The sequence below is a fragment of the Moesziomyces antarcticus genome (assembly GCF_000747765.1).
Source record: "Moesziomyces antarcticus DNA, scaffold: scaffold_v10008, strain JCM 10317, whole genome shotgun sequence".
Classification (NCBI taxonomy): Eukaryota; Fungi; Basidiomycota; class Ustilaginomycetes; order Ustilaginales; family Ustilaginaceae; genus Moesziomyces; species Moesziomyces antarcticus.
In genome coordinates, this window is record NW_014639002.1 from 593622 (window position 1) to 607713 (window position 14092).

General features: G+C 60.3%; 4 protein-coding genes across 4 annotated transcripts; 1 reads left to right on the plus strand and 3 right to left on the minus strand.

Moving 5' to 3' along the window:
- Positions 1–2428: 2428 nt before the first annotated feature.
- PAN0_008d3628 (delta-aminolevulinic acid dehydratase) lies at positions 2429–3706 on the minus strand (the record flags this gene model as incomplete). The annotated part of the gene is made up of 4 exons (XM_014801129.1): positions 2429–2455; positions 2566–2914; positions 2994–3608; positions 3690–3706. The coding sequence occupies 4 exons, from the start codon at positions 3704–3706 to the stop codon at positions 2429–2431; spliced, it is 1008 nt and encodes a 335-aa protein (XP_014656615.1).
- A 414-nt stretch (positions 3707–4120) lies between these two features.
- On the minus strand, positions 4121–4866 carry PAN0_008d3629 (uncharacterized protein; the record flags this gene model as incomplete). The annotated part of the gene is made up of 2 exons (XM_014801130.1): positions 4121–4273; positions 4390–4866. 2 exons carry the CDS (start codon positions 4864–4866, stop codon positions 4121–4123), a joined length of 630 nt encoding a protein of 209 aa, XP_014656616.1.
- Positions 4867–5850: 984 nt separating this feature from the next.
- Positions 5851–10521, plus strand: PAN0_008c3630 (glycosyltransferase family 1 protein; the record flags this gene model as incomplete). The annotated part of the gene is made up of 1 exon (XM_014801131.1): positions 5851–10521. One exon carries the CDS (start codon positions 5851–5853, stop codon positions 10519–10521), a length of 4671 nt encoding a protein of 1556 aa, XP_014656617.1.
- Positions 10522–10683: 162 nt separating this feature from the next.
- PAN0_008d3631 (heat shock protein sti1) lies at positions 10684–13773 on the minus strand (the record flags this gene model as incomplete). Its single annotated transcript, XM_014801132.1, has 3 exons — positions 10684–12499; positions 12839–12925; positions 13067–13773. The coding sequence occupies 3 exons, from the start codon at positions 13771–13773 to the stop codon at positions 10684–10686; spliced, it is 2610 nt and encodes an 869-aa protein (XP_014656618.1).
- Between the last annotated feature and the right edge of the window lie 319 nt (positions 13774–14092).

Here is a 14092-nt window from a genome sequence, read left to right on the forward strand (position 1 = left end):
AGGGAACCCGTATCGCGTGGCTTTGTGTGTCTCTCGAGGCGATAGAGTAGTTTCGTGGAGAAGCGCGAAATTGGACCGAGATTCGAGCGACGCTCGAAGGAAGCGACAGCATGACAGCGATCTTCCCCCACCGTCTCGAGGCGGAGAATCTCGCGACTGCCACGGTACTACTCTCCCCATGAGTTCGGTCTCGTCTTGCCAAGGTTGAGGTCGACTCGTACCGAGGTTCGACGAACAAGCAGAGAAGATGGCCGCTACGCTGCCAGGACGGTCGCAGACTAATAAGATTAAATTGGCAGCCGTAGCGACCAGCATCCCGAAGGCACTGCGCAGACTGGCGATCAGATTCGCTGTAGATACAATGTCTCGGATGATGCGCTTGCAGCTCGGGTGCAATTAGGCATCGCAGTTCAGCCGGGAGCGGGAGAAGAAGCGGTTGACCGACTCAGGCGAGAGCGGTTGACGAGCACAGATCGTCAGAGGCCTAGATTGAAATACTGTCTGTCGTTGGCCTGTCCAGTGCCGTAGTGTAATACTTTAGCAACACAAATGCGACGTCAGTTGAGCAGTCGAGCGAGGGGCCAGGGGTTGCGGAGCATGAAATGCCTTCTCATCGACGGATTGCCGAAAGGGAATGGGAATGGAACGCCGCTTCAGTTAGCGCTGCGTGGCTGGTGAATTTACAGTATGGAAGCCTCGAGCCCTCGAGCGTGCCAGGCTATTTCTGTCGCCGCTCTGCGCTCACGATCGACGAAATCAGATTAAAAAATCAAATTCCCAGCCGAAATTCCGAGGCTGCAGATGGCGACAGAGCCAGGCTTCCGGTTCGCGTTCGCTTTTTGAGCGTTCGGTCACATGCAAGCGCAAGCGCAGACGCTGACATAAACCTGCGGCGCGGATTCGGTGCGGTCCCGGTGCGCTCGTCAAGGGTCTGCTTCGGCCGCCAGCGACAAAGATGTGATGTCGAGCCGAGGACGTGTTGGTCTCCGCGATATCGCCGCTCGGCTTCACTGTCGGCATCCTGACGAACCCGAAACCCAGCCCGGACCATCATTGTCGACACCACAACGAGGCTTGTCGTTACCCCGTCGAATGGCAGACGGGCTCGCTTCGAGTAGGCTCCACCGAGGATCTTCCAGTCACGGGGGAACAACGGAGCGACTCGGTCTCGATCCCCGCCTTTGCCTAGACAATTGGTGCGACTGAGGCGGAGTCCGGATTGCAGAGTGGATCGGAGGCCGAGATGAGACGCACCACCGATCGAGTCGAAAGATTGCCGAGGCTGGGATTCCCGAGCGATTTGGAACCGTTCCGAGAATTCGGTTTGGCGTCGCCACAGTCACGCATCCATCACACACGCTCCAGTCGCGTGGCCGGGCGAGATCATCATTTTTTCTTTTTGTGAGTGGCGTGCCATCTGCTCTGGGCGGTGTCAAAAGAGATGACCTCTGTCTGCCTCTCCGAGATTCAACCCAGCTGTGCGAGCTCGGACTAAACATTCCACACTCCGGGACAACTCCCGCCGCACTAGAAGCCTCGCCTCGCCTCGCCGATTTGTCCGGGGGCATTCGGCATGATGGGGTCTGGGCCAATCCACAATGCCATCCTCCTCTTGGTCTCCTCCATCACGGCGAAATTGCTGGCAAGCACTAGCCTGCATGGCTCTGGTCAGCTTTCCCACGTCTGCGGTTGGGCGTCTCTATGCGCGTGGCGGAGCGTAACGTACCGGAGAGTGCCATTGGCCTGCGTTCGCCGCTGAATGCAATCCGGCTACCTGCATGCTTCCCGCCGGACAAAGCGAATGCTTCGACAATGGTTCGCCTCGTGCTTCCCGACGCGGCCTCCTTTGTGCGCGCCACAGCACGGAACTCGGCGCCCCGGCTTTGGTCTAGGCATGAGCTCGTGCCAGCGCCAGAGGCCCACTTTGGAAACTGCCGAAGCATGCATTTCCAGCTGCAGACCCTACTTTTCACATTCCGGTTGAGCCGCGCCACGCTAGCTTCTGAGCCTGGGCCATAGCATCTTCTGTTCACGATTGCGTTCCGTCCAGAGCATGAATGCTCCTGCGGTTGAATCTGGCCGATTGGTGCTCTGGCTATGAGCCGCTGCAAGACGGATCGCTGGCAACCATGGCGGACTTTGAAGATGCACGCTAGCATGGCGGCAGCTTTGCCGTCCCGTCAGCCGGCATACCCGAGCGTCGCTTGCGGATTTTCATTGTCTGTTCCGATCCCGAACGTTCACCGACCCTGAACAACCCTGGCACCGATCCTGACCAAATCGGCAAAGCACCCCCGATCGATCCCCTCTTCCCTTCCCTTCTCATTCGACCGCACGGACAGACAGACCGAGCGTTGTTACGGAGCGGTGTGTGTTTCCTTTTGATTACACCGGGGTTGACGCCGGTGAAGTTGGCGGTCTGGTTGCTTTACAGCATGATCGGCTCGTCGAGCCACTGCAGTACACACAAGATGCGAGAATTGAAAGGTCAGCCATAACTTCCACCGACGTTTCTTCGAGCCCGTGATATCGGTCAGCAAAAGTAGCAGCAAGCGGGGTACTTACGTCGAGGAACTCGGGAGTAAAGTAAGAGAGGATGATGTTGGCGCCGGCACGCACCATACTCTGGACCGACTCTTCGGCCATCCTGCGCAGCTCGTACACGCCCGCTTTGGCGCCGGCGTGAATCATGGAGAACTCGCCGCTCACCTGGTAGCACGCAAGCGGGTGGTCGGGAGCCAGATCCCTCGCCTCGGCCACAATGTCGAGGTACGGCAGTGTCGGCTTGACCATGATCACATCCGCGCCTTCGGAAGCGTCGCGCACAATCGCACGTCGTGCCAGCCCTCGCGCAGTCGGCGGAAGCTGGTAGCACCTCCTGTCGCCAAACGACGGCGCAGACTCCACAGCATCTCTACAAGCTCGAAGGATCAAAGCAAGGTCAGCATACGAATCTGGATTTGCAGCTTCATCTGAATTGGCACTGAACTTACCGGAAGGGACCGTAGAGGCTGCTTGCGAACTTGGCGCTGTACGCCATGAGCGTGACCTTGTTTCCGAACCCGGCATCGATGAGGCCCTTCTTGATGGCGCGCACGCGGCCGTCCATCATGTCGCTGGGTGCGACGCAGTGCGCGCCCGCCTTGGCGTAGTTGACCGCCACCTCGGCGAGGCGTTCGACCGAGGGCTGGTTGTTGATCGTGCCGTCGGCGTGCAGGATGCCGCAGTGGCCGTGCGAGGTGTACTCGCACAGACACACGTCCGTAGCAATGTAGAGCGAAGGGAACGCCTTGCGCAGCACCTTGATCGCCTGGATCACAGGGCCATCCGCGTCATCTGCCAGCGTGCCTTGCTCGTCCTTGGGAGTCTTGAGCGGGACGCCAAACAGGATGACGGAGCTGAGGCCCTTCTTGACGAGCGGCGCAAGGAAGCCTTCGAGCTTGTTGACGCCCCATCGGCACTGGCCGGGCATCGAGGCGAGCGGAACGTGCGCATCTGCATCATCGGTGATGAAGATCGGGTACATGAACATCGACTTGGACAGGTTGCGGCCCTGGTTCTGCCATGCCCGCGTCACCGGGTGCTGGTAGCCCGAGTGCAGGATCGAGCTGTGCCCACGAAAGAAAGCCACGACATCAGCTCGAGTACGACAGCGAGGAACTTCTGACCGGATCGCTTTTGATGCTTACTTGAGATCAGAGTTCATGTTGCAAGATTTGACCGAAAGTGATTGCAGTCGAAGGAATGGTGAGGAGGAAGAAGCCGGATGTCGTCTGCGACCAGCTCGGCAACCCAGCACCAAGCCTTGCCTCCGAGAGCCGAAAAAATCCCCGCCTCCACCGTTTTGGCCGCGCTAAAAGCCGCGCCCTCCAAGTCTCAGGTCGGTGGACCTAACACGACGAAACGCTTCGCCCACCTCCTTTGCCGGACGCCGAAGCTGCCTGAACTGGTCTCAGCGTGCTTGTCAAGGCCGAGAAGAAGAGACACAGAGCGACAAAGATGCTGAATGATGTGACAAGGTACAAATACAAATGCAATTGGAAGGGATTGGAAAGGCGCCAAGGGGGTGCAGAGCGGCGAGCGTGGCGAAGCGTACGCAGAGCTCTGCAGCTCCCGCTGATCAATCATAGGCAGGCTCGCCGCCATCATCGTCGCCGACGTCATCATCCTCGCCATTGTCGAAGTAGTTCTCTGCGTAGTCATCGTCGACTTCGTCCTCGTAGTCGCCCTGGTTTTCGCCCTCGGACGAGACATCGCCGACATCGTCTTCGGCCTATCATACAGCGAAGAGAGAAAGCAGTCGAGAAAAGTGACAGGGTCAGTCGACAGATGCTCGGTGATGGATGTGTCGCAGCACAGCCTGCTGCAATTTGAGAGTACAAGACTTACGCCAACGCGGTCTTCGAGATCGATCGAGTCCCAGTTGATCTTGCGACGAGCCTTCTTTTTGGCTTTGAGCTCTTCCTTCTTCGTCTCTCCTTCCATGAAAGAGTCCCAGAGTCCCTTTGGAAACACCTCTTTCTGCAGGTTTATCGATTTGAGCGAAGGAAGGTCTTGCGACTCTGGTCGGTACCGATCCGAGAATCGCGTGAGGTCGCCCTGCTTGCGCTGTTCCAAAACGGGCCAGTAGGCGGATGTCTTTTGCTCCTGCAGGTACATGAGCTGATACGATGCGTAGCGGATCTCCTTGTCGTCTGGTCTCTCCATACGCGGCACCGTCGGCGGTTCTGGATACAGCTTAGACGGCGACTTGTCAAGCGTGTTGAGCTCTTGGAAGCTGAGACCCATGGGCGGCATATTGGAGCCACCTCCGCCACCTGCGCGACCACCTCCACGGCCGAAGCCGCCGCGACCACCTCTAGACATTGTGAAGCAAGCCGACCGTCCAGGAGCGAATGGAAGATTGGGGCTGAGGATGAGGCGGGGCTGAAGTTACGCCTGGAGTTTGCTGTGCCGTCGGTCCTAATGGCGTGGATGCCCGTGCAATAGGAGTGATGGCCGACTGGATCGACGCCAACTAGGCCGTAAGATGGACTCTGCGTTGAGCCGTTGCGGCAGATGGAAGCGAGCAGGCTAGTTGATGAGGGCAAGAGGATTGCGGTTGCACCTTTCTTCGGGCATCGGCCTCGCTGTGTTCAAAAATCTCAAAAACGGCCATGAGCAGGCACGAGCTGCCACGAGAGAGGGATGCTGCATCGGCAAAGGCAAATGCTTGAAAATCGGCGATTCCAAAAAAATCACTTGTGCCATGGCAGAGGGAGGGCAGTGGCGTCAAGGGGCGCGTGAACAGAAAGGGGCCCAGGCGGCGCGGCCAGCGCGGGCACGGCAGGCGCGTGAGGCGGAGCTAGCGATGCTTAGATTTCGAGCCAGGACCCTGCAGGAGTCACACCGCTGCTCTCACACTGGCCGATTGCGGCTCAGGTGGTTGGGATGGTGGAGGGCGAGTGCCACAAAAGCGTCCCACCGCGCGCTCGACAGTGCCCGCTGCTGCGAGTGAGTTAAGTCACCGTGCTCTCGCCTGCATCCCCACATGCAGATCGGCACTCCCGACCGCGCTCAGCCCCAACATTGATTGCGTCGCCCGCTCCTCGAATCACGACGCCAACTGCATCCGCGTCCGCAGTGACTGATCACTTGTCGCCTCCATCACCACCCACCACCGCCCTGATCCTCTGCACCACTTCGGCCTGCCTAGGCACCGCCTCTGCCTCGTCACACGCAGGCAACCATCTAATTTACAACCACCGGCATCTCAAGATGTCATCCTGGCTTCCACATCGCCCGTTCTAATCGCATCTGCTTCTGCTTCGATTGCCGTGAGCACCCGAGCGCCCACTCTGTGCCATCATCATGTCGTTCGAAACAACACAAGGGCCCGTATCCACACCCGGAGACGAGACGCGATCCGCTTCAATGGCAACGTCTCAGGGAGCTGCGGACGAAGTGCATACATCCATGCCTGACAACGCGAACGACGCTCCGCCGCAGTCTGTCGACCTTTCCGACAGCTACGGAACACCGCCGTTTCCCAAGTCTCCCAGGCTGGATCCGTCGTCTCCGCGCAATTTCTCCACCATCTCCTCGCTCGCCGGCTCAAGGGAGCTGGGACGTCCTGTTCTCGAGCCGACCACAAGGATCTTCGCTGTCGGCCCGACAGCCTCGACACCGCCTGCCAAAGTGTCTCTGCCATCCACGCGGCCCGCCGAAAAGTCTCGACCACCATCTCCGGGCATCTCGGAAGGGCATCCCGCCGATGTTGCTTTCCACGCCGAGCCCCAGGGCTTGATGCAGATGCTGAGCCTTGTGGGAAGCACTTTGCTGGAGGCCGAGCGCGTCGGATTCACCGAAGACGATACGGACGAGCTCGAAGCTCAGCCGTCTGCGCGCACAGCTGGTCCGAGCGATCCTCCCGAAATCCCGCACGACGTCACGGGCTCGGCGTCGAGGAGAAGCACACGACACTTTGCTCCAGGCCTTGCCAGGTCAGTTTTCGACCTCGCATCTGCCGGTACAGCCAAGGGTCGTCTGCGAGCGCTGGCTCGCGAGGATGCATCGGACGACGGCTCCACGCCGCAGGGAAGCCGCTCGCCTCTGGACGGCTCGGTTCACACCATCGGAGCCAGCCGAAAGAAAAGAATCTCCCTCACCCAGAGCGAGATCTTTGCGTCGCCTAGCGATCCTACGGCGGACTCGAGCGGAAGGCGTGCCTCCAGTCTGCGCTCGCAGCTTCAGCCTAGCCCGTTTGCGTCGGGATCCACCTCTACATTGAATTGCGAACTTGACTCGGACCCTCCGGACTCGCTCGATCAGCGTTCGACGCGTCAGACTGCGGCCGGCACCCTCCCGATCCAGAAAGGGAGCATACCCATGCAGCACCAGTTGAGCTCTTCTCCGATCAACTCGATCGCCCAGCTGCCCACAGAGGGTGACGTGGATCCACTCCTCATTCGACCCTATTCGCAGACGCTCGTCGCAGACGCTCCGGCGTCCGGTTCCGCCCTGGATCACGATCGGCTCGAACAGCAACTCCGAGACACCTTCCAGCTCGACGCATCCGAAACTTTGGTCATGGCCCAGCCCTGCTGGCTTTTCCGCTCGCTCCTGCTGCAAGGCCATCTCTACCTCACCAACGGACATCTTTGCTTCTACGCCTATCTCCCCTCGCGCGACGAAAAGGTCGTCAAGACTGGAGTGCTCGGCAAGCGAACCCGAAGGACGCATCGCTTCAGCAAGCATTGGGCTTCCCTCCAAGGCAGCAAGCTCAGCTGGTTCGACAGCGATCGAGATCCATACTTTCCCCAGGGCCACATCGACCTTCGCAAGGTCTCGGCGATCGAGCCGTCGCAGAATCACAAGGATCGCTTCAAGCTCAACACTCCGGCTCGTAAATTCACCTTCCTGGCCGAAGACGAGGCGAGCCGCAACGCTTGGGTCTCGGCACTGCAGAAGGAGACCTTCCGAGCGCAAAACCAGGGCGAAAGTGTGAGGATCAGCATTCCGCTCGAGACGATCATGAATCACGAAACCACTCTCTCCGTCGACGGCACCGAAATGGTCTGCATCAGCGTTGTCGACGAGGCTGGCGACTTTTCGGTCGACGAGTACTACTTCCTCCACCTCAGCAAGCCGGGCGCGTTCATCGCGGCCCTGAACGGACTCATCGACTCTGGTCTTGGCTCCGTCTCGTCGTTGCAGAGCGGAGAAGCGGCTCTCAATCTCTCCAAGCTGAGCATTCGCGATTCCACGGGCGCTGCGTACGCAACTGCCATGTCGCGCAGATCGCTCGAAGAGGTCCCAACGCTCCCCAAGGTTCCTGTGAAAGCTCAAGCGCCCGATTCCACGGTCGCGGCTGACCAAGCAGAGACATCGGCAACTCCCAATGCACCTACAATGGCGGCGGTGGCGATTCCGCAGTCTGGTCGGCGCAAATCACAGGATGGCTCGGCAGATGGCGTGTTCTCCACAACACCGCGCGCTGCTGCGCTGAACCGTCTCTCCATGGAGTCGACGCACACCTACCCTCCCTCTCCTTCCTTGTCGGATCCACCAACGTCTTTCGACCAGGTCCAAAGGGAGGCAGAGCGTAGCTGGTCCATACCAGGCTGGCTCAAGTCGGCACCGGCCAAAGTGCTAGGTCGCACTCACAGCTCGCACCCTCACGCATCCAACGCTCAGGATTCCGAGAGGACATCTGGTAGCAAGCGGCGTCGCAGGGTCCTGGAGACGTGGTCCGGCGACAACACCGAATCAATCAGCAGAGAGGGATCCAGCACCGACACCGAGGACGACATGCTTTCGCATTCCATCTACTCGACGCAATCGGGCTTCTCGATGCTGGACGCCGATGATGAGGGACAAGAAGACCTCGGACGTGTCGCTGCAGAATTCAGAGACACTTTCGGCGTCGTCCAGGACGAAGGCTTGGTCGGCCACACGCACGCCTACCTTTACCGCGTCCTGCCCGTGGCCGGTCGCTTCTTTGTCTCCGAGCGGCATCTCGCTTTCAGATCATCCGGAATCGCCGCCAAGACCGTCGGCAGGACGCTCATGCTGGTCCCGCTGCAGGATGTCATCTCAGCTGCCAAGCAACTGGCGTTCCGCCCAGGCCACCACGGCATGGTCATCAACATCAGCGGGCACGAGGAGCTTTTCATCGAGATCTCGTCCGCCAATCGGCGTGATGAGCTTCTCTCCCTCATCGAGTACCAGCTGGAGCTCATCAGCGCTGGTCACCGCAGCAAGGAGTCGCGGGACACAGTCAACCGCGAACGGTCGCACGCGCTAGTGCTCAGGGATCTTAGCGAAAAGATCACTGACGACCCATCGACCACTTCGGTCGCCTCCTCTGCCGATTCGTCCATGCTGTCTCAGCAGAGCTCTGATCTCGATGCTTCCGGGGATCTGTCCCACTTAGGCGGGCGAGCGAGTCTGCTTACGTTTGCACCGACCGCGCCTTTGACCTTTACGATGCTGACGATCGGTTCACGAGGCGACGTGCAGCCCTACATTGCGCTCGCCAAGGGCCTACAGGCTGACGGTCACAACGTGCGAATTGCGACGCATGCCGAGTTTGGAGACTGGATCATGGGGCATGGCATCGGCTTCAGCGAGATCGGCGGCGACCCGGCTGAGCTCATGCGCATCTGCGTAGAGAACGGCACCTTCACGGTCTCGTTTCTGCGCGAAGGCGTCACGAGATTCCGCGACTGGCTCGACGATCTTCTGGCCTCGGCGTGGCGAGCGTGCCAGGGCTCGGATGTGATCATCGAATGTCCCAGTGCCATCGCCGGTATCCACGTGGCCGAGGCATTGCAGGTGCCTTACTTCCGCGCGTTCACCATGCCGTGGACGAGGACGCGAGCGTATCCCCATGCCTTTGCTGTGCCGAACAACAAGGCAGGCGGCAACTACAACTACATGTCGTATGTCATCTTCGACCAGATGTTTTGGCGGGCGTCGTCGTTCCAGATCAACCGCTGGCGCAAGGCGCTGTTGGGTCTCAAACCGACCAATTTCGATAGGCTCGAGCAGCACAAGGTGCCGTTCATCTACAACTTTAGTCCCAGCCTGGTGCCTCGGCCGCTGGATTGGTACGAGTGGATCCACGTCACGGGATTCTGGTTCCTGGACAATCCGGACAACTCGTCGAGCAAGAAGTGGGAGCCGCCCGAGGAGCTGGTGACGTTCATTCGACGCTCGCGCGAGCGGAAGCGCAAGCTGGTGTACATCGGATGGGGCTCCATCGTTGTTCCCGACGCCGAGGCCATGACGAGGTGTGTGCTGCAGGCGGTGCGCAAGAGCGGCGTGTGCGCGATCCTGTCCAAGGGCTGGTCGGATCGGCTCTCTGGCGACGCCACCAAGCGGTCCGCGGCGCTGGATCCTGCGCTGGCCGAAGACGTCTTCCAGGTGAGCTCCGTGCCGCACGACTGGCTCTTCCCGCAAATCGACGCCGCATGCCACCATGGCGGCGCGGGCACGCTCGGCGCCAGTCTGCGCGCCGGTCTGCCGACGGTGGTCAAGCCGTACTTTGGCGACCAGTTCTTCTGGGGCCAGCAGATCGAGAGCCTCGGCGTAGGCAGCTGCGTGCGCCAGCTCACGGCGGACAGCCTGGCCGCGGCGCTGATCACCGCCACCACCAACGCCAAGCAGATCGAGCGCGCGCGCAAGCTTGGCGAGCAGATCCGCGCCGAAGACGGCATCGGCAATGCGGTCAAGGCGATCTACCGCGATCTGGACTACGCGCGCAGCCGCGTCAAGCGCCATACGCGTATCGAGTCCGACGCCCCCGCCGCGCCACAAGCAGAGAACACGGAGCCGACCGAGCTGCGAGCGGGTCAGCTAGGTGCACGACCGGAGCTGGCACGCACCGCATCGCAGGGCTTTGACGACGGCCACTCGTCGGACGGCTGGTCCGATATCGGCGGCGCGCCGCTGAGTCCTTCACCGCGCAACGCTGATGGCGATGCTTTACTCGACCTGGGCCGAGCCGGTCCAGCGTGTGTAGAAGCTCCTCTCAGCTGATCCCGACTTCACACCTCCGTCTTGATTCCTCTCTCCAAGACATGCAATCTGCACAGACCAAAGACATGCAATCTGCACAGACGTCACACGATACCTCCGGCGGAATGAGATGGAAAAGATACATTTCTGAGCCGAGCAAAGGAGGACAGGCGGCGAGTGTTCTTAGCGAGTTTTGATGATGCCGGCGGCGACGAGTTTGTTGACTTTTTCGCGGATGATGGGGCTCTTCATGTGTTCCTGCAGGGCGGCGGGGTTGGACTGAGCCTGTTGGAGGATGGACTGCATCACGGGGTCCTGCATGATCTGGGCAACTTCGGGATCGCGCATGGCCCTCTGGAGGGTCTCCTCGTCGGTTTCTCCGGACCTCTGCGAGTAGAGTTCGTTCATGCACTTGGAGAGAAGTTGCTGGATCTCGCGCTGGTTCTTTGCGCCTCCCTCCTGGTTGGCATCGGCATCCTCGGCCTTCTGACACGCCTCCATGGCCTTGGTGAACTCCTTCATGCTGTACAGCACGTTGGCCTTCCTAATGTAGCCCTTGACAAACTTGGGGTCCACCTTGATGGCCTCCTCTGCATCCTTGAGCGCCTCGGGGAGCGCAGCGAGCTTGGTGTAGGCGGAGGCACGGTTGGTGTAACCACGCGGGTCCGACGGATCACGCTTGATGGCCTCGCTGAACGCAGCCACGGCACCGGGGAAGTCGCCGCCCTTGTAGAGCTCGTTACCGCGTGTGCGCTCCTGCTCGGCCTTGGCAGGGTCAATGTACGCCTGACGCGTACGCTCCTTGAGCAGCTTCTCGGTGTCGCGCAGCTTGGCCAGGATGTCCGGAGTGCGGTGCTCGGTGAGCGACTTTTCAAAGTGGTTTACCGCCTGCTCCAGCTGATCCTGCTTGGCATACGCAGACCCAATTCGTCCGTATGCCTTGGCGACGAGCTTGAAGTCAGCGCGCATGGCACGGCCTTCCTCGATGGCCTTCTCGCATGCCTTGATGCACTCATCGAACTTGCCCTGCTCGAAGTAGCACGCGCCGAGGTTGTTGAGGTATGTGATGTCCTTGTGCAGCTCCCATGCCTTCTCGTAGTGCGGAATGGCGGCGTCAAAGTCGCGCTTCATGTAGCGCTCGTTGCCGAGCTTCTTCTCGGCGTCGGCGGCAGCCTTTGCCTTCTTCTCCTCGTTCTCCTCCTCGGGTTCGGGCTCGGCAGCCTTGGGCGGTGCCGACGAGCTCGAGGATGCAGGCTTGGCGTCCTTCATCTCGACGTCCGGTGCGGAAGAGGAGGAGGCGGGGGTCTGCTTCTCAATGTCGTCGCGGCGCGACTCGAGGTCGGCGGGAAGGTCGTTGGAGCCCTCGGGACGCTCGAAAGCCTGAAGGTCGATGCCCATGAGCACGCCCATGACCTGGATCATGCGCGGGTCCTGGAAGGCCATGCCGGCCTCCTGCGGGTTGGACTGGATGGACTTGAGCTTGGCCATGAAAGCCTGGTCAGACAGAAGCGAAGCGGTCTTGGGGTTGGCAGCGAGCTTCTCGAACATCTTGGGGTCGCTGAACATCTGGCCAATCGAGGCGGCCGGGTCGGGACCGTTTGCTGCCTCGTTCTGCACGGCACGCTGGACGTCGGCGAGACCCTTGGTGAGACCGGCATCGTTGGGGGCGATGTCGAGGCCGGCAGAGTATGCGTCTACGGCCTCTTCGAGCTTACGGGCGCCGTGGAGGGCGGCACCCTTGCGGCCGTAACCCTTGGCGAAGGAAGGGTTGGCCTTGATGCACGACTCGGCGTCGTCGAGCGCCTTGGTCCAATCGCGCAGGCCGGCGTAGCACGCGGAGCGGTTCGAGTAGAGGACGTGCACGGCATCCTCGGGCGAGGTGGCGGCAGCGATGGCGTCGTTGTAGGCCTGGATGGCACCCTGGTAGTCCTTGGCGGCAAAGGCGGCGTTGCCCTTGGCTTTGAGTTCGGCGACCGACATGATGATGGCAGCGCAGTCACTGGGGATCAAAGACAGTCGGGGGGTCGATGTGGTAAGGGGGAAAGCTGGGCTGCCGAGGTGATGGCGGCCGAGGTGTTCTTCTCGAATCACACACTGCGCTCAGTCCGCTCCGCACTTTGAGCCGAAAGCGCGCCTCTCTCGAGAAGAGCACAGACTTCTCACTCTCACTCTGCGTCCTCTCCGCTGCGCCCAAACTTCCATCACAGCTGCGCTGCTTCTACGGATTTCTCGCGTTTTCGCCGCTTTCTGCCTCCACACGCGCCACTCGAGAAGACAGTCGTAAATGTTAGCTTGCACGAATGAAACATTTGTATTTTGCGCGCGCGACTTCATCTACGCCTTGGCCTTGTCAGTGGTCGCCGCTTTCTGTTTGTCCAGACGAGCCTGCCTGATGCGTTGGAGACGCTGTTTCAACGCACTGACTCTGAGTAGGGTTTAGGAGAATATGAAGCAGACGGGCGGACAAGAGGAGTGCAAAGAGCAAGGTCAGCGTCCGTGAGAAAGAGCAGAGCTGGCCAACGCGTGCGGAGCAGCTCAGACGCGTGATGGCGGTTTGGAGACTCACCTCTGGTCTGCTTCGTCTTGCTGCCGCTGCTCTTCTTCGAGCCGGGACAGGATCTCTTCGCGCTCTTCCAGCTCCCTGCGTGCACGTTCTTGCGCTTCCTTCTCGGCGGCGCTCTGTTCCTCGATGGCGCCGTCGTCTGTGGAGGTCCCAGCTCCGTTTGTTCCTTCTTGCGATATCAGCTGAGCTTCAGCCTCGATTGTTGCGCCAGCGTCATATCGCTCTTCGGGTGCACCTGACTCTGGCCCGGAGGCGTCCATCTGCGACTTGAACAGCTCCCATTCCGGATCGATGGACTCCGCCTGCGCGGTCGATGCCTCGGCGAATGCTTTAGTGTCTGTACGTGGCTTCTTGGCGCCAGATCCTGTGTTGTCCGTGGCTCCCTCACGAGGACTACGCCCACCGCCGGCCGAGTCGCCGTCGTTGCTATCGTCTTCCTCGTCGTCTGCTTTGCGCTTGCCGTCCTTGGTACGCCGAGTCTCGGCCTCTCGAAGCTCTTCCTCGCGGATGCGTGCTGCATTGCTGCGATGACTCTTGCTCAGGACGTGCGCGCCCCAGAGGCTGTCGTGCTTGATCGTGGCGTAGTCGCACGCCGAGCATCGAAGCGCCCCACTGGCTGAGTAAGAGGCGAAGCGATCCGAGATGCCGCCTCCGCCTGTCTTTGCCCGCGCATTCGCAGCAGCTCGTAGCAAGCTTCTTGCATCGGCCATGGTCGTCACGTAGCAAACGTCGTGTGTGCGGATGTACTGCGATGGATGGAAGAGTGGATGGCGTGGCAAACTTCCGTCTTCACTCGTTCATTCGGCTGCAGCGAGGAGCTGCTCCACACGACCAACTCGGACCGACCGCGCCCAAAATCTGGATCGGACGATGCCAAACCCGATCGCAGTCTCAACACCTGCAAAATCAAACGTCGGATCGCGGATGGAAGAATTGACAGCGATTGGAGGCGCCACATGCCTTTGATCCTGCACACCAACACCTCCGCAACGGCACAACGGGCGCCTCTTCCTTCCCACCAATAGCACG